The sequence below is a fragment of the Exophiala xenobiotica genome (assembly GCF_000835505.1).
Source record: "Exophiala xenobiotica strain CBS 118157 unplaced genomic scaffold supercont1.2, whole genome shotgun sequence".
NCBI classification, from domain to species: domain Eukaryota; kingdom Fungi; phylum Ascomycota; class Eurotiomycetes; order Chaetothyriales; family Herpotrichiellaceae; genus Exophiala; species Exophiala xenobiotica.
In genome coordinates this window covers 2,536,713-2,560,435 of record NW_013562493.1, presented here as the reverse complement: position 1 = coordinate 2,560,435, position 23,723 = coordinate 2,536,713, and the positions used below count along the sequence as shown (strand labels likewise).

At 52.7% G+C, this 23,723-nt stretch overlaps 10 protein-coding genes across 11 annotated transcripts; 7 read left to right on the top strand and 3 right to left on the bottom strand.

The window, feature by feature from the left end:
- Positions 1 to 247: 247 nt before the first annotated feature.
- On the top strand, positions 248 to 973 carry PV05_03156 (uncharacterized protein; the record flags this gene model as incomplete). The annotated part of the gene is made up of 2 exons (XM_013463786.1): positions 248 to 825; positions 892 to 973. 2 exons carry the CDS (start codon positions 248 to 250, stop codon positions 971 to 973), a joined length of 660 nt encoding a protein of 219 aa, XP_013319240.1.
- Positions 974 to 1,164: 191 nt separating this feature from the next.
- On the top strand, positions 1,165 to 2,263 carry PV05_03155 (uncharacterized protein; the record flags this gene model as incomplete). The annotated part of the gene is made up of 2 exons (XM_013463785.1): positions 1,165 to 1,911; positions 1,961 to 2,263. The coding sequence occupies 2 exons, from the start codon at positions 1,165 to 1,167 to the stop codon at positions 2,261 to 2,263; spliced, it is 1,050 nt and encodes a 349-aa protein (XP_013319239.1).
- A 267-nt stretch (positions 2,264 to 2,530) lies between these two features.
- PV05_03154 (potassium/sodium efflux P-type ATPase, fungal-type) lies at positions 2,531 to 6,704 on the bottom strand. The gene is made up of 4 exons (XM_013463784.1): positions 5,907 to 6,704; positions 5,591 to 5,856; positions 3,865 to 5,539; positions 2,531 to 3,799 (listed from the first exon to the last, which is right to left on the bottom strand). The coding sequence occupies exons 1-4, from the start codon at positions 6,132 to 6,134 to the stop codon at positions 2,759 to 2,761; spliced, it is 3,210 nt and encodes a 1,069-aa protein (XP_013319238.1). The 5' UTR covers positions 6,135 to 6,704; the 3' UTR covers positions 2,531 to 2,758.
- A 219-nt stretch (positions 6,705 to 6,923) lies between these two features.
- On the top strand, positions 6,924 to 9,108 carry PV05_03153 (uncharacterized protein). Its single transcript, XM_013463783.1, has 2 exons — positions 6,924 to 7,317; positions 7,375 to 9,108. Exons 1-2 carry the CDS (start codon positions 7,196 to 7,198, stop codon positions 7,967 to 7,969), a joined length of 717 nt encoding a protein of 238 aa, XP_013319237.1. The 5' UTR covers positions 6,924 to 7,195; the 3' UTR covers positions 7,970 to 9,108.
- Positions 7,191 to 11,972, bottom strand: PV05_03152 (uncharacterized protein). The gene is made up of 6 exons (XM_013463782.1): positions 11,703 to 11,972; positions 11,160 to 11,641; positions 10,440 to 11,101; positions 10,212 to 10,373; positions 9,882 to 10,157; positions 7,191 to 9,777 (listed from the first exon to the last, which is right to left on the bottom strand). The coding sequence occupies exons 1-6, from the start codon at positions 11,867 to 11,869 to the stop codon at positions 8,692 to 8,694; spliced, it is 2,835 nt and encodes a 944-aa protein (XP_013319236.1). The 5' UTR covers positions 11,870 to 11,972; the 3' UTR covers positions 7,191 to 8,691.
- A 320-nt stretch (positions 11,973 to 12,292) lies between these two features.
- PV05_03151 (uncharacterized protein) lies at positions 12,293 to 14,573 on the bottom strand. The gene is made up of 2 exons (XM_013463781.1): positions 14,049 to 14,573; positions 12,293 to 13,988 (listed from the first exon to the last, which is right to left on the bottom strand). The coding sequence occupies exons 1-2, from the start codon at positions 14,373 to 14,375 to the stop codon at positions 12,477 to 12,479; spliced, it is 1,839 nt and encodes a 612-aa protein (XP_013319235.1). The 5' UTR covers positions 14,376 to 14,573; the 3' UTR covers positions 12,293 to 12,476.
- A 299-nt stretch (positions 14,574 to 14,872) lies between these two features.
- PV05_03150 (uncharacterized protein) lies at positions 14,873 to 16,043 on the top strand (the record flags this gene model as incomplete). Its single annotated transcript, XM_013463780.1, has 3 exons — positions 14,873 to 14,972; positions 15,027 to 15,530; positions 15,592 to 16,043. 3 exons carry the CDS (start codon positions 14,873 to 14,875, stop codon positions 16,041 to 16,043), a joined length of 1,056 nt encoding a protein of 351 aa, XP_013319234.1.
- Positions 16,044 to 17,151: 1,108 nt separating this feature from the next.
- PV05_03149 (acetoacetate-CoA ligase) lies at positions 17,152 to 19,152 on the top strand (the record flags this gene model as incomplete). Its single annotated transcript, XM_013463779.1, has 1 exon — positions 17,152 to 19,152. One exon carries the CDS (start codon positions 17,152 to 17,154, stop codon positions 19,150 to 19,152), a length of 2,001 nt encoding a protein of 666 aa, XP_013319233.1.
- A 411-nt stretch (positions 19,153 to 19,563) lies between these two features.
- PV05_03148 (uncharacterized protein) lies at positions 19,564 to 20,488 on the top strand (the record flags this gene model as incomplete). The annotated part of the gene is made up of 2 exons (XM_013463778.1): positions 19,564 to 19,982; positions 20,047 to 20,488. The coding sequence occupies 2 exons, from the start codon at positions 19,564 to 19,566 to the stop codon at positions 20,486 to 20,488; spliced, it is 861 nt and encodes a 286-aa protein (XP_013319232.1).
- Positions 20,489 to 20,801: 313 nt separating this feature from the next.
- PV05_03147 lies at positions 20,802 to 23,511 on the top strand. 2 transcript variants are annotated; one of them, XM_013463777.1, is made up of 5 exons: positions 20,802 to 20,984; positions 21,059 to 21,764; positions 21,815 to 22,438; positions 22,487 to 22,868; positions 22,953 to 23,511. In XM_013463777.1, exons 1-5 carry the CDS (start codon positions 20,831 to 20,833, stop codon positions 23,319 to 23,321), a joined length of 2,235 nt encoding a protein of 744 aa, XP_013319231.1. In that variant the 5' UTR covers positions 20,802 to 20,830; the 3' UTR covers positions 23,322 to 23,511. The 2 variants fall into 2 exon arrangements, with proteins under 2 accessions (XP_013319231.1, XP_013319230.1); XM_013463776.1 differs by having other exon boundaries at positions 22,487 to 23,511.
- Positions 23,512 to 23,723: the final 212 nt, after the last annotated feature.

Genomic DNA, 23,723 nt, shown 5'->3' with positions numbered 1-23,723 from the left:
CCGTGCTCATCCCTTCCAATCGGCAAGCATATGTGAGTGAGTCCAGGCTCGCTTGGCCATTATGAGGTCCTTTTGTGAGTTTCCTGGCTGGCTGAGCCGCACGCTCGTCTCAGAACCAGCCTGTGCACATTTAGAACTGGCACGATCAGGCATTTAACACCAAATCATTCCTGCGTTTGCTACCGGACACTCCTCTCAACTGTACAGCAACGGTTTGACAAACAAACACCTTAGCGTTCCTCAAACCATGTCATCAACAAGCCTTCATGGGTCTTCCGGTCCTGGCAAGGACAGTCCTGGAAAAAGAAAAATCGGCTTTATCTTTCTGATCGTTGTGGCGGTCCTTTTGGTCGTCGGCCTGGGATGGGCGATGCTGAGATCCCACTATATGAAACGGAGACCGCAAGACAACACACGGTTGCACATAGCATCACGTCGACCTCTCAATAAGAAGGGCATTCCAGCTTCATTGCTAGACAGCTTTCGACTGGTCGTACATGGCGACAAGATGGAGCACCTAGACGCGGACGTAGAGAGCTGCACGGGGGATACAAAGGGGTTCGAACTTGGTGTCAAGTGCTCAATGGTGGAAGTACCTGAGGCGGTGCATCTCCGTGAGGGCGCCGTCGGCACAAGAGACAAGAAGGACAACGAAAGAAGCACGCAGCCACGGTTTGTGCTGGAGAACAATCAGGCTGAATGCCCGGTATGCATGCAGGACTTTGTTGAGAAAGACAATGTCCGCGTGCTTCCCTGCGAGCACCGCTTCCATCAGACATGCGTTGATCGATGGCTGTTGGATGTCAGTGGAACGTGCCCTGTGTGGTAAGTGTTGTCGCTTGAGGTCTCATCTAGAACTCCGTCATGGCTAATACTTGTGGATGTTTATAGCCGGATCGACTTCAAGACATTTACTGTCCCGCCAGCAAGTGCAGGCAACCGCGACAGAGATGACGAGAGAGTGAAGCAATAGTTGTCTACGACTGCTGACATTGAAGTGAGAATGGCCTACGACCTGCACCTGCGCTCTTCACAGCAACTTCACTGTCCACCATTCCCTCACAAGTGATTCACTCACCTGATCACTATAAATATAAAGAAGATCCCCGCCCTTACGTCGCGACTCATCTCCTCCCATCCTCATCCGCGCGACTTTACCTTGTCATGCCAACGTCTTCAACCTTACCGACGAACATCTCTGCCACCATGGCTGCGCCGTGGCTGCCGTCTTCTCAATCAGGAAGGCTGTCATTCTTCGATCTAGCGGCAGAAACGCGCAACCAGATCTACCACCACCTCTTCGACGGGCAGCTGATTCACATCCGAGAAAAGGATGACGGCGACGAGATCGAAGAACAACCTGAAGACTGGCCAAACAAACCCCATGGAGTACCTCCTAAGTGGCTTATAATTCGTCGGAATAAAGCAATGGGTCTGAACCTCCTACTGGCTTCCAAACAATGGCTGGCCGAAGCAAAACCGATCCTTCTTAATTCGGCCACATTCGACATCAAAGTCGATTCCTGGGCGGAAGCATCTCCTGTCAAAGGTTTCTCTATTCACGACCTACGGAACACTCGGTTCCTCCGGTATCAGACTAATGCGCAGCACATTGGGGAGCTAGCATATGCGGCCTCATCCATTTGTCAATCGTCGCTTGCAACGGTGACAGGATTGTGCAAGGTCGAAATCTACTCCTCTAGGACACTGACCCTGCCTTATAAAAGTTACGGGCTCGACACGCTGGACGTCTCGCTAAAGGACCCTGTTATCTTGGAGCTTTTACATCGTGCCTTCCTGAAACCAGGATCCGAGTACAAAGCTGCTTTTGACCATATGCAGAAGCGAGCAAAGACAGATCATGCGGAGGCGATCTTGAAACAATGCCTCTATCTCAAGGGCAGCAGAACTGTTAGTATTTCTGATGTCCAAGGTCTGAATGCTTACTGATTTGGTTTAGTATCTGTGCATCGAGCTCCTATCACATACATTCTGGTTGGAAGGGCTAGAAGAGGTAAAAGGTCTCAGCAGATCAAGGTATTGCGGCATGGACAAAGAAAAAACTGTCGCCGTCATCACACCACGGCAACCAGGGCCGAGTCCGCAGCGTTTTCTAGAGATGAGAAACCCAGAGAGTGTATGGAGTGCAATGAGGCAACCAATCATATGGGAGGTCAGGAGACCGCTCCGCAAGAAACGGATAAGCTGCATTAAGATTATCAACGGCGAGGAATGGACCGTTGTTCGTTCGGTATGGCGCTGAACCGAGCAGAAGCAGTGAAGCCAGTGCTCTACCTGGGTGTCACATGTGGTCGGCGAAGAGCTTCGCTTCCCTCTTCGGTGGGTGCAGTCAGTCACGTTGAGCCAATGCGCGAAGACTTGTTTTTACAGGCAGCTTCAAGGCCTGAGATCGTCCAGTCTCCAATTGACTCGATGGGAAGGGTGCGGAGATCAGAGCACGAGAGAGTCCTCGAGAGACCCGAGGCAGAGCATGAGAGTCCTTAGAGACTAAAAATACAAGAGCTGGCAGTTTGTCTTTGCAGATAATTCTAGCAATTCGTTCTAAACTGGCAAGACGGATCGTATCATTTGCCTTTCGTCAACAGTCGTTACAAGTGATCAGACAGCCGCAAAGCGTAGTGATCCACCCTCCACCGGCCGGGGCCATATGCATCTTCGCGCACATTTCTATTCCTGTCCCCTATACAGAACTCGTATTTTTCGTTTCCAAAAGAGCAGGCCCACAGACCCGTGTCCGTCACCTCTTCTCCCGGGTCGTAGTCTTCTCGCCATGCTCACTGCCACTACCGCTACCACTGGTTGCTTCATCGGAAATTTCAATGAAACTCCCAAACGCCCTCTTCTCCAGATCCTGGGGTCGTTGGCCCAACTTGGCCGCCCTGCGGCGGAAGTAGACTCTCTTCGCCCACTTCCAAGCCTCGGCGCCGAGGAAGAACAACAAGGCTTCGACGAAGACGATGCCCCATTCCCATGAGATGCCGGTGTGTTTGAAGACGTCGTGGTTGATGACGGGAATGTACAGGGTGGGGAAGATGGTGACGAAACCCGCAATGATGGCCCAGAAGAGGAACTGGTTCCGCCAGACGTCGACCATCCACTGGGTAAAGTAGCGCTTGCTGCCGGGCTGCATGCGGAAGAAACTGCGGCGCATGTCGACCATTTCCCAGGCCAGGAACAGCGCGAACCATGTGAGCGACACGAATGTGGTGGCGCGGGCTCGGAAGACCGTGTCACATTGCTCCGAGTAGGTGTCGTTGCATCCAGACCCGAGATTGCCGTCGCCAAAGCCGTACACGACGAGCAGGAAACTCGAGAGACACAGCGCGCTCATCCAGAGTCCGTACGCGATCATATCGAGCATGACTTCCAGGGTGAAGACGCCGCGCTTGAGGTCCTGGGGCGGGCGCGAGAGGATGTCGGGCGATGCGACTTCCATGCCGAGACCCATGTCGGGCATGCCGGAGGTGATCATGATGACCCACAGGATTTCGACGGGCGCAAGCGGAAACACGGACAGACCGGTGCTGTCTTTGAACGCCAGACCGATGAGCAGCGTGCATGCCTGTGCAATGTTCTCGGCGAGCAGATGCAGGACGAATTTCTGGATGTTGTCGAACATGCGGCGACCTTCTTCGATGGCGTTGAGGATCGAGGCGAAGTTGTCGTCGGTCAGAACGATGTCGGAGGCGTCTTTAGCCACGTCGGACCCGGCCATGCCCATCGCTATGCCGACGTCGGCAATCTTCAGGGAGGGGGAGTCGTTGACACCGTCGCCGGTCTATATCGGGTCAGCTTTAGTTGAAGATGGTGAGGAGTGGGTAACAATAGGGCGGATGGACTTACCATAGCCATGAAAGCTTTGCGTCGTCGGAGAGCTTCGATCATGCGGACTTTGGTGTTTGGCGCACATCGGGCAATGACAAGTGGGAGCACGGGGAGTTGGTCCAGTTTTTCATCGGAGAGCTTGTCGAATTCAGAGGCAGTCATGACCATAGACTTCGCCACGGGCTCGCTGACATGGTTCATATCAGGCAGGATGCCAACTTGGATGGCGATGGCTCGGGCAGTGCCGGGGTGATCTCCTGTCAGCATGTGTACTTTGATACCTGCTCGGTGGCATCGCTTGACTGCTTCTGCGGACTCTTGTCGTGGTGGATCGTATAGACCGATGAGACCGCGGAAGACAAGGTCCTGTTCGACTTGTTCCCGAGGAGGTGGTCCTTCACGACTTGCTCGGCGTTCTTTTTTGACATCGTACGGTCGGCTAGCAAGTGCGAGAACACGAAGACCCTGAGAAGCGAGCGCTTCCATGTTGTCGAGAATGTGCTGTTTCTTCTCGTCATCCAACTCGACATCCGATTCCTGATCAAGAGACCATCTGATGGTGGTGCAGGAATCAATAACACGCTCGACGGCACCTTTGGTGTACACCATCTGTTCTTTCGTTTTGAGGTTTTCGAATATGACGGACATTTTCTTGACATCGGAGTCGAAAGGATACTCGCTGACCTGCTTGTAGGTGGCATCAGGACCATCGATAAATTTGGAGCGGTTGTAATCAAATCGAGAGGCGAATACTTGAAGGGCGATTTCCGTCGGATCTCCTCGTGCTTGCCAGGTGCCTTCGTCGTTTTGATGCACGTGGGCTAGATTGGCAAGTGAAGCAACCTGCAGGAAGTCCCTCAGTTCACGATGGTTCTCTGTAGCATGGCTGTATTGAAGCGCATCTCCTTCCTCATCAGTACTAGCGGGTGGTTGCGAGTGATGAGTCAAATCGCCTTTCGTTGGGTTGAATGCTTCGTCCGAAGTACTGATTGAGTATACACCTCGGCTGGGTAACCAAGCTTTTCGAGCAACCATCTTGCCCTGGGTGAGGGTACCTGTCTTGTCGGAGCAGATGTCCGTCACTCCACCGAGAGCTTCGAGGGCATCCATTTTTCGCACGATGACGTTACGTTTTACCATTCGCTTGGTTCCGACTGCCATTGTGATGGTGAGAACGACGATGAGGGAGGCTGGAATCATTGATAGGCCAGTCGCAACGGCGTAGATGATGACTTCCGACTTGTTGGACCATGAATTCGAGGCAAGGACAATGATGGCGCACACAACAGCGATGCCGAACAGCAACAATGCGAGTCGTGAGAGTTTTCGTTGCAACGGAGTGCCGACGTTCACGCCCAGGAAGCGGCCAACAGCGTCGGCGAACGTCATTCCCCAGGATTCTGCGTACCGGATGGGATTTACGGTGCCGTCGGGGCGACGCTTGACCGGTCGAACCTTGGATTGTCCTTTGCGAAGAGATGCTGCGATGGAGCCAATCTCCGTGTACATTCCCGTGGCGAACGCGATACCTCGGGCTCGGCCTTTGGTCACGGTTGACGAGCTGTAAGCAACGTTGAGTCTGTCACCAGGTCCGGTCTCGGGATCAAAGATGCCTTCTTCGTCCTTTGCCACTGGGAGGGATTCTCCCGTCAGGAGAGCCTCATCAGTCTCGAAATTCAGTGATTCCAGGAGCCTAGACTTCCTGTGAGTGGTACGTATGCGACATGTTTGGGGGAAACCCTACCTGACATCCGCAGGAACAGTGTCTCCAAGTTTCAACTCAACCAAATCACCAGGTACCAATTCTGCGGTGGGAATGTTGACCGTTTGTCCTCCACGAACCACATTTGCAGTCGGAGAGGCCAGGGAACGCAGAGAGTCCATGGTCTTTTCCGCATTGTACTCTTGGAAAAACCCGACGACGATATTCAAGGCGATGACACCCGTGATCACACCTCCTTCAATCCACGATTTGATGGCAAATGAAACTACCATGGCCATGATAAGCACCTTTTGGACAGATCAGCAGGTGAGACGCTTTGATTGGACACTTTACTCACTAGCATCATGGCATTTGCAATCTGACGCAACAGGATCTTGAATGGCTGGACACCGGGTCCTTCGTCCAACTCATTCCTGCCATATTCATTCAATCTCGACTGAGCTTCTTCTTTTGTTAATCCATCCCGCGCATTGCCGCCAAGCCCTTCAACGACAGCGTTGCCGTCGAGAGCATGCGCCGGCTTGGGTAGAGGTTTATTCGATTGTCCCGAAACATGTTCCTCCATGTTGTCAATTGAATGGGGAGATTTGGAGGCCGCGGGAAACGGGAGATCGAAGGAAGACTGAGCAGCTGAAGGAGGATTTACTTATAAAAGGTGCTTGGTCCATTGCCACTACAAATTCCGATCGCTTGGCGAAACACGAGACTGTAGGATCTCTGCAGCAACTCTTGTTCCGTTGAGTTCATGGTGGGCACCTGGGGGAGCTGTGACTTGGGCCAAGCACAATGAAGAGTTTCGGGGTGTGTTCATCACGACGCACTGAGGAGCCATGATAAACAACATGCCGGGGGCGTGGACAATTTGTATCCCGCTCATTGGGTAACGTGGTGTGATCCAGCTCTGGTACCAAGACGGCGCCTAGCCCGCGGACTTCTTGGAAGCTCAACAAGACACAATGCCAAGTCGTGACTCGACTCTCGACTTACCGAGCGGAATCCAGAGCTGGAGGGAAGACGTTGGCACTTGCTTGGCACAAGCATGGCATCATCCTCCGACCTATCTTGAAGGAGCTATCACGAAGCCCAAGGGCGGCATCCGACGAGGAAACCGTTGCAGTTGTTCGCTAGTTTCAAGTGGCCAGGCAGAGGGAGGGAAAAACTACCAGGTAGTGAACCTACGCGTAATTCTTTCGACGCTCAGACTTGGCTGAAACGGAAAGAGCGGAAAAATCTTTGCTTGGCGTTCCGTCTTGCCGGCCTTGGCGTTGTTGTGACTTTTGCGGTCCTTGTGGCACCTTGTGGTATGATTATCTGATTGTCTCCATTTTCAGTTTCTGGTTCCCTCCAACCCTGGGACAGAGTTTTCCCATGAACCCTGGGCAAAATGCTAGTCGGTTCAAAACATGCAAAAGACGGTGACTATCACATGTATATCTGATGCAGCTGACATCATCATTCGCGGTCTCGCTGGCTCTCTTAATGCAGCCAAGCTGCATCACCTGTTATGGTGCCGTCGATCCGTTAGTGCCGCGGAGTGAAACGACTGTCTAGGCTTGATCCCTATACTACGTATATAACAGTTGTCGTACATCAGTAGTCTTGAAGCAGAACAGATATACTACACGTATGGCGCCAACTGCGACTGGGAACGCAAGTCTTGACCAGAAACCTGCCGATGACGGCGGCCTTAGTCCAGCCATCTGGTTCTTAGTTGCCGTGGTCCTGATCTTCTTCGTCTTGAATGTCATGTATGGCGGTGATCCTCGAGCCGCACCATTGTCGTGCTGATGCTGACTGAAGACTAGCCGGATCTTCTACAACAAGAGGCGACGCCAGATCAGGAGTCCTCCGAGGAATCAGGAAGAGTGCACCCAAACACGACCAGGCGACCTTATTGGACGTGTTCAGCAAGCTCATGTAGAGCGCAGAGTCAAGACAGGGAGGATTCGTATCAAAGAGCTGGACAAGGTTGCACCACCCCTCACGTTTGGAATGTGGAAAACACTTCCACGATCAGAGAACACTTCCGTCGACGAAAGGCTTTCGGCTCACCAAGAAGAATCCTCGAGTATACAACCCAGCCACGCGGACTGCTCATGTCCGGCAGCGGTTCTCGTTCCTACCGAGAAGTCGGCAATCCTCTGCGCGCCGATCTCAGTGGCGGGCATGGATTCGATCCCCACCAAGCCTCCATACTTTGAAAAGGATGAGGGAGGTGGTTGTGAGGGCTACCCTCTCTGCGTCATTTGTCACGATTCCGTGGAAGATGACGCCCAGATTCGCCAATTGCAATGTTGCCATCTGTTTCATGCCGACTGCATTGAGAAATGGCTCACCACCTGTCGAGGTTTCTGTCCTACATGCAAACGCCCGGTCGGGATCTCTGCAGTGACGAGCTAGTCCAGGACATAGCGCAGGTTTAGCAGACGACCTGTGTCACTACAGAATTCAGGAGGTCTCTGGCCTTCAGCAACAACAACAACAGCAGCAGCAGCAGCGGAAGCTACAAGAGCCTGGCAAGCAGCGCTGCTCATGCTTGACAAGAATAAGGCTAGGGCGTCATCCGGCACTTATTTCTCGGTTCATTCCGCAGACGGTACCAACTGGGATCAGTCGACACTTGCACCCAGATCGATGCCCTCAACATGGATGGATGCGTATGCGTTGGAAGATGCCGACCTCGTCGAAGGTTTTGAGCAGCCCAGCTCTGCTCACCCATGATTGATGTGGAACATGAGAGGTTCTGCGAAATCTCCTACCGTGCTCCCCGTCTTTCCCATCAAGCGGAGTTCCTGTTTGCATGAGTAGCGGACTCAGTGATTCCTCCACATCGCCAGGAAACCTTGAATCATCTTCTCGATCTGCGGGAAGCAAGATGTCGTCCCCTGTGATTGGACTGAGTGGAATTGTCACCGGCGCCGCCTCTGGTATGATGCAAGCCTGGCCACCTCTTGAATGAGTGTCACCCAGTGCCCCGGGGTTCAGTCTTGCGTTCGCAAGATTACTTGCTTTCAAAGGCCCGAATGTTGTTGAACCCAGCATTCAAGAGGTCGTTGTGACTAGGGTCCTGGCGAACCCAGGTTGAAAGCATTCATATTAGCGTGATAAGGTGACTCTTCCCTCTAAACGAGGCCAAACGTGTCGTTGAATTCTTGGTCTTCACGTTGTAGCAAGCGGATGAAAATGTCCGAGACCTTCGAAGCCATTCTCCAGACTTTCAGCCGCTTCGTCATGTCAATGCACAAGGAGAGAATCCGTCGTGGAGCGTCCGGGGAGCGCACGTCTCCAACACCCTCGAGATAGGTTCTACCACCACTCTCAATCCAATTTCTTATAGCTTCTCGAGCCTCGGGTCGACTGCAGAAGGGGGGTTCGTCAAGTTGCACCCGTGTGCTGCTTTGATCGTCATTTGTCTCCGGATTGAAGTACTTTAGGAACGCCCACAATGAAATTCCAGCAAGAAACACTGATAGCGGCTCGTGTGGCGAATTGAAAGGGTGCCGGCGCTGTAGGTAAAATACTTGAGATGCATGCCACATCATCTCTCTGACAGCTTTCGGATCTTCATTGAAAGCTGCTTTGATGAATGAGTCGTCGTGGGGTGTGGCTTTACCACAATTCCCCAGACCTGAGGATGGATTGAGTAGATTGCCGGTCCGGAGGCTGTCGTTTTCACCAGCCCTCTTGCGCGCCACGCGGGTAATGAGACCAGTGAGCTTTCCTGCCGCGAACATATGGCTGTAGTGGGCTGCAATGGCTATTCGTAAAGAAACTCGTAGATTCGAGCCCTGTGAATTGTCGTCCCAGCTGCTCTCGTATACCGACATGATCGATCTTGATATCCAGGACCTATTGGCACTAGTGACGGCGCGGCCAGCATTGTCTTCCCATAGAACGTGGTATACACTTGACTCCGTTTGCTCTTGGATGGACTCCAGGCATCGACCCAGGCAACGAGTCAACAAGCGCTTACCCAAGTGATCAACCGACTTCAAAGACAGGGCTATGTCTGTTCCTTTGCCGAGCATACCGTGAAGAGTTTGTGTTGTTGGTAGACTGCGCGGAGCTGTTTGATACGGACAAGATGCCCAGGCAAAGGCCGTCGGTGCTTCCCAGTGTACTTGCTCGGCAGGAAGGTCCGGCGGAAGCTCTTCAAACTTGATGCATGGGGCCTGCTTCGAAAAAGCTGTATAGAAGCAGTCGAATTCCTGTTACACACGATGTCAGCCGAACGGCTCTGGCGCAGTGGCTGATCTTTTGCATTGCTTTGGTCGACTTAAAGACGTCGGGGTGAGGCGAGAACGGCACTTACGAATATAAACCAGATTAATCTGCACACTTGCTCCTTCCTGACCCATTCCAGCCACCTTTCATAGATGTCCAGTGTGCGGGAGGGCAGATCGGACCGAGGGGCATGCAAATTAGTACAGAAATGGTTCATATGACGTCCAATATTAACAAGACGAGAACGTGAGGAGTCTGTCATCTCGAACAGCCGTCGTGACCCTGAACCAATGGCATGGATGTGCTGGAGAAGGAGAGAGATACCGTAAGAGGGGGATCGGAGAAAGCGAGGATCATGCTCGGCCTAGAAGGGTAGTCGTGAGTAGGTGGACATTGTTAGGAAAGAATCAATAGGTACCATCCAAGTAGACGTTCGTCGACATAATTCTGCTAAAGAATCCGCAAAGTCAAGGGAATTTTCGAGCCCGGAGTAGCATGCCCCGATGCATGCCATTGAAAGTACTTGAATGGTTGGGGCTTTCGAGACTTCAAATGTGGGTTGGTGGATGATCGGCCAAAGCTGTATGAAAGCAGTCAGTATCCGATGCGACCAGGCCACATAGCGTCGAATGGGATGTGGTGTTACCTCGTGAAAATGTAAAAAGTATAGGTCAACTAAATGATGCAGGATGTCTGAGCCTGGCAAGGTCCTCAACATGCTCACATCATCTTGCCAAGGTATACGGGATAATGGAAGACTAAGCAACTGGACAATGCTTGAACGTTTCCGCTCGTCGAGCACGTCGCTGGCACCAGATAGCTGGGAGGCTCCTTGTACCGTCCTGGAGTTTGCCGCACCCAGGTCATTTCTCCTCCACGGGGATCCTGTCGTACACAGCTCAGGGAGCGTAATCTTTTGATCGTCTTTTGACGCGTGCCATTCGAAGGGCCATGGATTCGACTCTGAGCCTTTTTCGATGGGCACAGAGTCCGCTATCTCTTGGAGAGGCGAAGTCTCACTGCTTTGGGACCTTGTTGAAGGCGATGACAGCTGGACCCTTTGTGTCGCTGGAAGAGGATTGCAGGCACCGTGGGATTCTGTTGCTGTTGGCCCCGTTTGTAACGGAGGCACGCCAGTGAAGCACGTACTTGTGCTGTCTTGAGCAGATGGCAACCTGGACTGATCGTTGAGCCCTTGTATGCAAAAGTTGCCCATGTGGATATCTGGCATGTCGAAGGAGCTGTAGGTCTGGGCTTCTTCATTCATCCATCCGAGCAAGGAGACATTGGCTGCAAGTTCCGGCCACGCTAAGCGATCAGCATTCAGGGATACCAGAAGGACCGAGATCCTGGCTGGTCGACATACCATCAAATGAGAAGAGACCACTGTCCATCAAGGCGGGAGTCGGCGCGAATGCGGGTGAGGAATCAGGTTCAAGAAGCGTACTGTTTGTCGGCATCGAAGCGTTGTTCGACTCAGCAAATGCTGTCGAGGACATCATGTTATTTTCGACTTGCGTCCGAGGGGAGGGAAAAGGCTCTGAGCAATTAGGGTCACCTTGTGTTGACGGGTCAATGGCCGCACTGATGTTGGCATTAACGGTATTGTGAGCATGGTGTGCTCTCTTGATATCGCTGGCATTGACTGTGTTGTCGGCATGTTGTGCTCCCTCAATATCGCTAACGTTGCCATCATGTATACGACGTGGTCCAGACTCCTGTTGTTGAGCTTGAAGTCCAGGGGCGGTCACTTTCTCCTTGGCCTCTGCTACTTTTCGCGGACGGCCTTTCGGCCGAGGCTGGCACTGCATGCCATGGAGAATACGATAATGCCGGAGGAGGACGTCTCTGCTCCCAAGTTGGTCAGATCAGAATCATCCTGCGTGTAAGCTACACGGATTGTGCAAACCTCCTGGAGAATTTCCGCCCGCACTCTGTACACGCGCAGTCCTGAGCACCGTCACGTTGCGTATGGGCGGTGAGCCGATGACGCTCAAGGTGATCCTGGCGGGACAAGACCTGTCCACATTCGTCACAAACATGTGACTTCCGTCCAGTACGAGTTGCATTGGTCATGTTTGCCTGACTCGAAAGTCGACCCGTCTTTTCTCTATCAGCAGATCCATGGAGACATGGTGCTTCGCGTTCCTAGCTTGCTTCGCGATGTGGTGTTTTTCTGGATATTGCAGGAAACGAAGGCGTGCGGCACCCGGTGCGGGGGAGGGGAATTGTTACAAGTAGCTTCGGCTGGAGATGATGATGGAGTCTGGGAGTGTAGCGTGGAGGAGAAGAGGATCTAACGGTGTTGCTCCACATTTCAGCCTCGTAAAAGCTCTAGAGACAGGTCACGGACAGGCGCGTGAATCGAGCCGACAAAAGCATTCCGCTGAGCCAGATGACTTCAAACCTGTTAGCCTTGGACGAGTGTGTGGCAAGCGAGCAAGCACACGTAGTGACTAGTTGACGCAAGGAGCAGTACAACACGGTAGCGAAGAGGAAGAAGCGAGAAGCCGAGATGAGATCATTACGTAGTCTGGGCCCGACAAATAATCAGCCGACGAGGAACACCCAGAACAGGAACCCAAACGCCAGGTATCCGACCATGAGTGGAAGTGACCAGACCCACGGAACCAACATTGAAGCACGGTTACCCGCTCTCGTCTCCTCCGAATGTTTAGAGCGTTCACCGACGCCCACCGCTCATGGACCGACATATAAAGACGTTGAGCCGAGCACAGTAGAGCACTGGCTGTCCATCCTGCTCGCCAGTAGTCCACTGCGAATCCGCGACGAAGATGGATTTACCCATGAGCTTGATGCGCCAGCCCACCTCCTCTTCATGGCGCATCCGCTTCGAAGGGACCTCGACCATGGGATTTGTTTGACGAGGTTGTCCCAAGCTCTGCGCGCATTGAAAGCGCCTAAAGATCTCTGATGAGCTTCCCATTGTAGATTCTTCCGGCGCATGGCGTATAGGGGAAGTTGAATGCTGGGAAACGTCACCCTCCGCAGATGGTAGCCCTCCACGTCTAGTCTTCGACCTTATATGCGATGGAGACGGCAAGGATGCTCTGTCGGTAGCCATCGGGGTTGTGGAAGAAGCAGTGCGACCATCTCGTCCACTTGCAGAACCGTACCTTATGGCCGGCGCCACACTTGGTCTCAGGCGCTTGACTGGGGTCACCTCATCCCGAGCCAGCTCGTCTTCAGAGGTGTCGGATCCGCGAACGTAGCCCGTCGAACGCGATGTACGGCTGTCCGTACGTGTAGTGGAGGGGCTACAGGGGTTCAGTTGTTGGGCCACCTCGTTGGCGTGCTTAATGAAGCGGTCCCGCTCTTTCTTGGCCAAAACTCGGGAGTTGCGGTAGACTGCGGCAGCTTCTCGACAGTGGTCTGGCGAATCTGTCAAATCAATGGAGCGTACTTGAGTCATGTGGTAATCTGGGTTTCTCCCGGGGACTGCAGGCTGCGTCGGATGGATAGCGTAGATCTTCAATAACCCGTTGTGGAAGGTACTGCTGAAACTGTACGCCTTGTCGTCGTAGGTGGGCTCTTCGGCCTTGTAATTCTGCAGGCTATGCATTGCTCGAGCTCCCACAGCACCATTATATAAAGCTTGTCTCTTAGCAACATCCGACCGTGCTTGAGGGCTTTTCCCCTCCAGGAAAAAGTTCGGCGCGGCTGGACGGCTTGTGTTGGTAGAGGGAATGATTTGTTTTCCAAGGTCAGCGCGGACGCGTGGACGGATGGCTGATGGTGGCGCTCCGTCGTACATGTCCAGCACCGGGACACTTAGATCTTCGTCAAAAGATTTGAGGTTATTGTACGGAATACCACCCATTGAGCGACGTCCCTTATCTCCTTGTCCCGCAATAATGGGAATGATCTTGCTCATTGCGGTCGACTCGCTGGACGCTAACTCGCACAGTTCTTGGAATTCAAGAAAGTCATCATCAGTAAATCGAGAAGGAGAAAGAGAGGATCGAGCAGTTGCTAGGTGCGTGCGGACCTCATGCAGATTCTCTGGTTTGGAAGCTTTGTTGTTCGGGTAGATCCCGATATCGATCAATTTTTGCTCAAAATCGCGGTTGTATGGGGTGATCTTGCTGGAGCCAGCTTGTTCCGATGACCTTGGATTTTGAGAATTGATCGAGTTGCTCATTGTATCGTCAGGGGAAAGGGAAGAATTTGCAAACTAGAGGCATAACTGATCAGGATCCAACCGAGACTCTTCTCTTTCACAGGGCAGACTTACTCCTCGAAGGTGCGATAAGTCAAGGCCACCACTGTGAGCAAGTCTCTTCAGCCGTTGTCGAGCTCGCCCCTTAGCGCATCCAATGTTCGCTATAGCAATGTAATGTGGCCGACACTTTTCATGAACGTTCCTGCGCTCAAACTCCTTGAGGGCACCACGAGTTAGTCGAATCTTGGACAGCGTATCCCAGAATCTGGGAGGAGGGTAGCCACTCTGAGCACGGCTTTCCGATTTTTGTCTCTTCGATATCGGCTCCTGCTCAGGATCTTCAGGCTCTGGTGAGCGACGCGGTCTTTTGCTCGACTTAGGCTCTTCGAGGACGAACATGATGCGGGAGTGAGCTTTAAAGGGTCGGGAGAAACGGTGCAAGGGGTGGCCTCCAGGAGGGACGCAAGGTAGCGCTGCTGGTTAGGCACGCCGGCATATTGCGAGGAGGTGTGGCAGGTTGTCGATGCAGCAATTCGCACGCAGTGACGGTATTGGTTGTATGTCTACCTTGGTTGAGGTCGACAACACGGTTTCAAGGCTTGCGGCGCTAAGGAATGGTTGATTGATGACAGGACCGGGGTCGTATTTTTAGCGTGATAGGTCTCGTCCTTCGCGAGTCTGGGGCGTCGCGCGGGGAAAATTTAGGCAACCATGAGTACTCCGTGTTACGATAGGTATTTCCCTACCTACTTGTAAGTGATGGGTGTCGACTCTTTCGAGGTTATCCCTTGCCCATGGAAAATGGTTGAAGTCCACACGGGAAGGTGTAGCGAATAAGAGAAGATCAAGTCACCAGATCGAGGTCAAAGTCAGTTAAAGCACCGAGCGACAACAGGATGGAGAACTTTGTGCAGCGTGTCCAGGATATATCCATCGGCGGCAGATATCACCTCGTGCGCAAATTGGGGTCTGGCTCTTTTGGCGACGTCTATATCGGTAAGGCCGCATCAATATCACCCATGTTCAAGAAAAAGTCTTACAGTTCAATAGGGCGTGACGCCGAGACCGGCAATGAGGTCGCCTTGAAACTCGAACATTACAGCGTCGAGCCGTCTCTGCTCAGGGACGAAGTGTACATCTATCAATCTCTGGCCGGAGAAGTCGGTTTTCCACAGGTGTACTGGCATGGACAACAAGATGACTATACGGTTCTGGTCTTCGAACTGCTCGGCCCGAACTTGGAAGACGTGTTTCGATTTTGTTGCAACCAGTTCTCCTTGAAGACGACGCTGATGCTTGCTGATCAACTGCTCCGTCGCCTGGAGACCCTTCATTCAAACGATTACCTCCACCGGGACATCAAGCCTGAAAATTTCCTTTTGGGCATGGGTGAGCGGGGAAATATTATCTACATGACTGACTTAGGCCTTGCCATCTACCGCCATCCCGACGGGTGGAGCTCGAGTCGTGCTTCTGCTCGTGTTGTGGCAGCGCGCCCTCCTGAACTATTGGGCACTTGTAGATATGCGAGCATCAACGCGCATTTGGGCATTGGTAGGGTGACATGTCAATTGGTGTTCAAACCGTGCAAGATGTCGGCTGACTGTCCTCGCAGCACAATCCCGGCGCGATGACCTGGAGGCACTAGGCTACATGCTAGTGTATTTCATGCGTGGAAGACTCCCATGGCAAGGCCTCAAGGCGAAAGGGGATGCCAAAAATCTGCTGGTTTTGGAGAAGAAGCAGGCGACCAGTGCCAACGAACTGTGTGCAGGCCTACCAACTGAGTTCGCGGACTACATGAATTATGTGTACAACTTGCGCTATGAAGATCGGCCAGATTATCAATCCCTTCGCAAGATGTTCAAAGGTCTTTTCCACCGACAAGGGTTCGAGAATGACAACGTCTTTGACTGGACGATCCGAGAATTCCAGAGGCTGGAGCCTGACGCCCAAGAGTCGCTCCCATCGAATAGCGTGGGTGACAGGCGAGGAGAGGACAGCACGAAGCCACCGGATAATGGAGCCCAGGATGCGACCAAGGCGACTCATCAAAAGAGGAGATGATATCCTCAGCTGGAGGTGGACAAGACCATAGATGTTGCTGTCACTCATGCCGCAGCTCTCGTATGCATCCGATGTGCTGGGGGCGGAATCCCAGCACCCCTGCCTTTTGCGACACTATCGGGCACCTCCTGTCGATTGACGAGTGCCAACCATTTCGCAGACTGCAATACAGAACAGGGAGCAAGAAACGCCAAAGGCCAATCGCAGGCTGGTACTAGCACACCGGTCAGGGAAAGCCTACACGGTCTATGCCGCAATATATTTTCGGATTCGGTAAGCATGCCATTAGTGCATCGGTGGTTCCCATGACAGGAGTGAGGCTAGAGACGCTAGGGTGACATTTGTACCAGAAGTTTTGAAGAGGGCACGAGAGGGGCATGAATGCAGCGAACCGCTCCCCAGGGAAGTGGCGCTTTAGGTTGCATTCCGAAACCTGTGTGTCGACAACAAGCTGTGCAACCTGCCCCAGGCCCAGACTGTCCGTTGTTGCTCGAATATCTGCATGTGCCCAACGAAGTGCGGTCAAGGCTTTAAGACAATCACGGTACTAGTAGGCTCTAGTAAGTCCCCTTCGACGCAAGTGTGAGAAGAAAGGGCTGACCAGGTAGGACACCCAGTTGGAATCTCAATATGAGGATACCTAAGGAGCCTTAGTCCTCGGTACCCCTGCTAGATCTCAAAGCCCAACAACTCTCTGACTTCCAGTCGCCCATGGTAGACTATTCTTACTCCTAAGCGTGGCAGGAGAAGGCCAAAACCGGTGTGATGCTATGGGGCTATGGACCGGCCGAAGCCCTCGATCTGCTCATTTTGGTTCTACCACTTGGCAACCATGTGCCAATAGCCGGGGAGCCGGAGTCCCCAAGTTTCGGGGGGCAATGCCATTCTCCGTATGGGTGAGTGGAATTATCTGGTAAATGGACATTATGCCGAGGCGCTTGCGGGGATATTTGAATGCGAGATCAACGACAAAGACGGAGGCTAGTGCGGACACATATTTGGACCACCGAACCGTGCTCGTCATCTTGAACGATGCAATGCTTTTCCAAAGATATCTTTGCCCATCATCGGTAGCAATCAGCACAGGACCAAAGCCGTTGTGAATGCCATGTCTCCAGACGTGGTTTATCGACCTCCACCTGGTCTTCGCACCAGTCTCGACGACTTTCGTGACCGGATCAATCGCGAATTCGGCCTCTCTCTGAACGACTACTATGACTTACACGACTTCTCTATTCGACGGCTTAACGACTTCTGGATGTCCCTTTGGAACTACTTGCCTGTTAAGGCCTCTGTTCAGCCGAGTCGAGCCGTGGACGAGTCGATAACGATTGATCAATTTCCTTCCTTCTTCGAGGAGGCACGTATGAACTATGCGGAGAATATGTTGGCGAAGGATGACGACAGCATTGCTTTGAAATGCATGTCCGAAGCAGCTCTGACGCCGAGAGCAGTTACTTGGACCGAACTAAGAGAGCTGGTGCGCCGTTGTGCCGACGCAATGAAGGCTTCGAACGTCTCGAGAGGCGATGTCGTCTGCGTGATTGGAGGCAGCACGGACTTGTCACTGGCACTGCTGCTAGCGTCCGCTTCTCTGGGTGCAATTTGCTCCTCTTTTGCAACCGATGCAGGAGAACGAGTCTTGCTTGATCGAATCGGACAGTTCCGTCCGAAGCTGGTCTTCTCGGATTCCGCATATCGATACAACGGCAAACGTCACGATATCTCACAGCGCATAACCAAAGTGTACTCCTCCCTACAGAAGGCGCCTGGGGCTTCCCTAGTCTGCACGTCGGCTGAGACACCCGATGGTTGGCAGTCGCTGGAAGCCTTTTATCGTCGTGGCACAGGCAGACCACTGAGCTTCGAGCAGTTGCCTCCTTCACATCCATTGCTCGTGGGCTTCTCGTCCGGCACGACCGGAACGCCGAAGGGAATCGTCCACTGCCATGGCGGGCTAGTCATCAACGGCATGAAGGAGAATTTCCTCCACCGAAACTTTGGCTCGCAGAGGGAGGTGTATTATCATTACTCAGGTATCGGGTGGATTTTATGGAACATCATGCTAGGTGCACTGATGACTGGAACGACACTCGTTCTGTACGATGGCTCTCCATTCTATCCCTCACCACAACGGTGTCTCGAAGCTGTGTTTGCCGCCGGTACGACTGCGTTCGGCGCGGGGCCTCGATACTTCTCCGAATTGCAGAAAGCCAACGTCAATCCCAAACCGTTCACCAAGAAACTGAAAATGGTCCTGTCTTCAGGCGCGATCTTGACAGAATCACAGTCGAAATGGATCTCGGCTGCATTTGGCTCACCCTGCCAAGTTTCCTTCAGTGGAGGCACAGAGCTGTGTGGCAACTTCATTGACGGCACCTTGAATCTCCCTGCCTACGCCGGAGAAATGACCGTCAAAGCACTGGGCATGGACATTGACATCTTCGATGCCGAAGGTCATCCAGCGAAACCCGGCGAAAGTGGGGAGCTGGTCTGCAAAAAGCCATTCCCAAATATGCCGGTCTCCTTCTGGAACGACCCGGGCAAGAAAAGGTATAGCGAAACTTACTTTTCGACGTTTCCACACGTCTGGAGACATGGAGATTTCATAAAAATGAACCCGGAGACAAAGACACTGGTAATATTGGGCCGCAGTGACGGTGTATTGAACCCTTCAGGCATCCGCTTCGGCACTGCCGAGATCTACTCCATCATGGAGCGCGAGTTTGCGGATCAGATACTGGACAGCATATGTGTATCGCAGCAGAGACCGAGCGACGATGTCGAGCGAGTCTTTCTCTTCGTACGTCTGAAGCAGGAAGACCGCTTATCACCTTCTTTGGATAAAGCCATCCGCGATCAAATCGCAAGGGACCTGAGTCGACGGCATGTGCCGCAGTACATCTTCGCGATGCCGGAGTTACCTTATAATGTGAACGGCAAGAAGCTCGAGATCCCTCTGAAAGGTGTGCTCTCTGGTGGCAAAGACTTCCTGGCAAAGACTCGCAATACTGCGGAGGAAAAGGCTGTCCTTGAGCAATATTTGCCGTACCACGAGGTTGAACAGCTACTGGCCGAACAGAAAGGACCGATCAAGGCCAAGTTGTAATCATGCATGTTACCCATAGCGTGCCACAGGGACTTAGCTCTCATTGTTGGCGTTTGAGAACCTATAGAGGACGCGGATATCAGCAGATAAATTCACAAGCAGATTGGCAGCAGCCGCATGCGCCCATAACTTCTTGATGTGTACCATGGTACTTTTGATGATCTGCAAAGACCTCCATGTTATCGGACACGTCCGCAGGGCCCTCTCTCGCGAGTGGCGTTTGGCCAGAGCCTGGGCATTTCTTCCCCCGCCAGGCGCCGGTCGAAAACCCCCACAGACAAACACCGAGAGATGAAGTAAAATCCGAAGGGCGATGGCACTTGTCCACGGACATTGTCGAATGTTTTCCATACCAAGATATCTTGCCTGGGTTATCAGCGTGAGGAACCATTACAGCATCTCTCAAGCACGATGCCGGATAAGGAGTCTTGGTCCAGTCGACCTCCGAGGGTCGATGACTGTGTGTTGACTTTTCCAAGCCCACACATCCTCCTAGTCACCATCAACAGGCCCAGGCAGATGAATACCATTCCCTATTTACTTCACTGGCAGCTTGATGCTCTCTGGTCCTGGTTCGACGCTGAGCCATCCCTTCGTTGTGCTATCGTCACCGGCGCCGGGACAAAATCCTTCTGCGCCGGTTCCGACCTCCTAGAGATTGATGAGGTCAATATTGCCAAACAGTCCGGAATTGCATCGAAAGAGCCATGGAAGCATAGTCACCCCAAGTCAGGTTTTGCTGGGCTCAGTCGACGAGAAGGTCGTAAGCCCATAATCGCGGCTGTCAACGGCTTTGCGCTCGGTGGTGGAATGGAGATTGTTCTGAACTGGTAAGTCAATTGAAGTGCGGATCAATAGTATTGCGCTGATAAGTTGGTGCTAATGATCGTATAGTGATATGGTGATTGCATCTCCAACATCGTCCTTTGGCTTACCTGAAGCACATCGTGGGCTTTATGCCAGTGGCGGCGGGCTTCCTCGTCTCCTGAGAACAGTCGGTCTTCCAGTCGCCAGCGATATGGCTCTGACCGGACGGCGCTTCAGCGCTTCCGAAGCTTTGAGTTACAGCCTGATCAATCGGATATCGCGGTCACCGGAGTCTTTGCTGGATGAAGCCCTGGAAGTCGCGAAGAGTATTGCAGCCATCTCACCGGATGCGATCATTGTAACCCGTGCAGCGTTGAGAGAGGCCTGGGAGACAGCTAGTGTGGAGCGAGCATTTCAGCTCACTCATGAAAGATACGACGAGAAGTTGATGAAAGGGTTCAATGCGAGGGAAGGGTTGGCAGCTTTCAAGGAGAAGAGAAGCCCTAAGTGGCAGGCTTCGAAATTGTGATAGCTCTTAAAGGGGAGTTTCAGAACCCATTTTTGCCGTCCCAAGGTCTCAGCCCTCCTCGAGGTAACATAGCCATAACATTGTCACCGGTATGCCCAGGACACATACCTAGCACTGAAGGATGAAGGCTGTACTGCACACGGGGCTCTCGAGTCAACTAGGATGATCGTCTCGTCGTGGATGATCAACTGGGATGAGCGTGGATGACTAAGCGCTCGCCAAGATATTAACGACACCATCACGTGGGTCACCTAGCGTCTAAGGATCCCGTCTTTCCGAACTTATGCGATTCGCCTCTTTTCCTTCCCTCAACCACCATACTCAATCTCAGAATTCAGCCTGATGGCTGAAAATGGAGGCTCAAAGGCAAAGGATGTCTTCAAGTATCGTAAAGGCTACCACAAGCGGTCGCCGCGGGCGTGTGATGAATGTCGTTTACGCAAGATAAAATGCGACGGCGCGAGGCCTTGCAAACCCTGTGCCGTATCTCAAAACAGTAAGCCATGCTCTCTCGCTCCTACCAGAAGCCTCTTTGTCAAGAGCAACAACGGACTCGCTGACGTGCATCAGCTTGCTCCTATGAGTCTGGGAGAAAGCCACGACAAACTCCAACAGAGCGAATCCGGGTGTTGGAGAATCGGCTACGAAGTGTCAGGACGTCGTTGGAGAGCTTGAAAGCGCAACATCCGCCTGACCAGACCGCGGACGTCGACAAGATCCTTAGGACGGTTGACCTTTCCATGCCACCACCTTCAGACAATGAGTCAAGCTCCGATGACGATGACCCGGATTCCTCGCGGCTGAACAGCATGATGGGCAGTTCTGGCCGAAGCTTTGCACACGGCCCATGGCAGACCAGCTTCTATGGCTCGTACTCCGGCTGTTCTTTTGTCTTGCGAACGCTTGAACTCTTTCGCAAGCCGCCAGACACTGTGGCCGCAATGGACGGGACTCGACAGGTGATCACTGATTTGTACGAGGCGCCAATACCGGACATAGAATCCTATACACCTGCCGAATCGCGGACCTTGCCCAGTCAACCAATGGCCCTGGACTTGCTAGGGGTCGTCTTCACGAGAAATTCACTACTTGTGCAGTTCCTCCACGAGGCGAATTTTCGTGACATGGTGTACCGGCTCTACAACGAATCTGCGGTCCAGTTTAGCGCATCTGGCCAGACTTTCATGCCACTCTTTCACGCAGTCATGGCGCTAGGTCTTTTGTCCGACATACAATGTCGGAGACAGGATGGTTGCGAATATGCCGTGTCTGAAGCGTAAGTACACTGCCATTGCATCATGACGCTCGCTGACCTGCTCTTCTCAGGACCAAACATTTTCTTCTTGCCAGAAAAGGGCTTGATGTCAGTCAGTGTGCTGATCTGATATCACTGCAGACTCTGCTTTGCCTGATCATCTTCCTGATTTCCACTTCACGAATAACAGCGGCCCACGCTTACCTTGGCGTAGCAAGCTCGTCAGCTACGAGACTGGGTCTCCACAAGAAGGTTGAAGAAGGTATATCCTTGTCTCAGGCTCAGAGAGATACCCGCACACGAGTATTTCTGAGTCTGCTCCAACTCGACCTCTACGTGAGCTTGGTACTTGACATCCCTGGCTTCATCAATCTGGACGATATTGACACAGAAATCATTGGCAAACTTCAGCCCAGCACTACGGGCAAACTGCCCTATCCGTTCGACATTACAGCGGAAAGCAGAGCTCAATTCTCGGCCTCAGCAAAACACTTGGAGCTCCTAGTTTTGGCAGCTACGGGCGTGCATAATGCGTTTTATCAGAGTCTTCGCGGACCTGAGAAGACCCGCAAAGAGCTAGACTTTACGAGCGTCGATGTCAAAACATTGAGAGATGTCGAACACAAGTTTCGCCAATGGACAAAAGGGTTGTCCGGCTTGCCAGCTTTCCCAGAAGATCCGGAAACATCTGCAAAGTAGGCTGCCGTCCCGCAACGTCCTACAGCTGGCTGACTTTAGAATAGCATGAAATTCGAACTCGAAATGACGTTCTACTTCGGGCAGTTGGTGATGTATCAACCCTTCCTGCACTACCTCGTCCCGATGGCCCGCGGCTCTCCAACGACAAAGACACAATCCGAACACGCATTGGCATGTATGAAGATTGCAGGCACAACTATAAGTCGTACAGATGTCATGTACCAACGAGGCCTCCTGTGCCCTGCGTCGTGGAACACCATTTATACGCTCTTCCTTGCAGTGTCGTCTCTACTCTTCCTCATAGCTACGCACCCCGGCACGTCAAGGCCCAGCAACGCCTGGAAGAAAGGTGAGCGCGGCATTACGCTACTGGCCGCAATGCGCTGCGTCGACAACGGTGCAGTCAAGTGTCTTCTCAACATTAAGGTAGGGCCGAAACCGATTTTGGGCGCATTCTGGAGCACATGGCCCTGCTCGTTTCCAACCAATAGCTGACATCAACCCTTGCAGATGCTAATCCACCAGCTATCGCATACTGTATTGTTTGACGTCGACCAGATCGTTGCGGCGACTGCGGGTATATGTCCATGCAGCGCAGCCGGTGCTTTGCCTCATGAAGCATTGAGACGCAGTATGTCCAAGGACAAGGCAGGCAGTTCGATCCATTCTGCAGGATATCCTACACCAGATACTCCTCTGGAGTCACGCTCAATTCAGTCTCCATGGAGTATCTCGGCTCCGGGAGCGGATCAGAGTCAGTCATGGTACATAGGCAACCACGATACCTTTTATCGTGACGCAGACTCGATCCTGGCTGAAGCACAAGCGATGTCTATGGCAATGCCTATGGACAGTTTTGACATTTTTGGTGGTATTTGAAGTCGACCCTCTCAATTGAGAGGATGCGTGCGACTCCGGTTGATAAACGAGACACGATCAGGCGGCGACGGCGCACATGGTTATGTACTTATTATCTTGCATAGGGCTGAGCTAACCGGCGCATTAGCGGTTCTTCTGGCCGGTAGTTGCTCTTGTGCAGCCGGAGTGAATACATATAACAATGTTTATCGACCTGGCTATGGAGTACTGCCCCTTGACTTGCGGATGCTTGAACAAGACATTGAACAGCACTAGTCTTGAAACCTGTGCTTAGAAGCGCCAACCATTGGAACTCTCCGTGATGAATCTAGGTAGAGGCTGCGTGAGTCTGCAAGGGTCCGGCCAAGTTCTGAAAGGTGCATGCAAGTCCGGAAAGGTCGAGGCCGTCGTCGCCCCCACGTG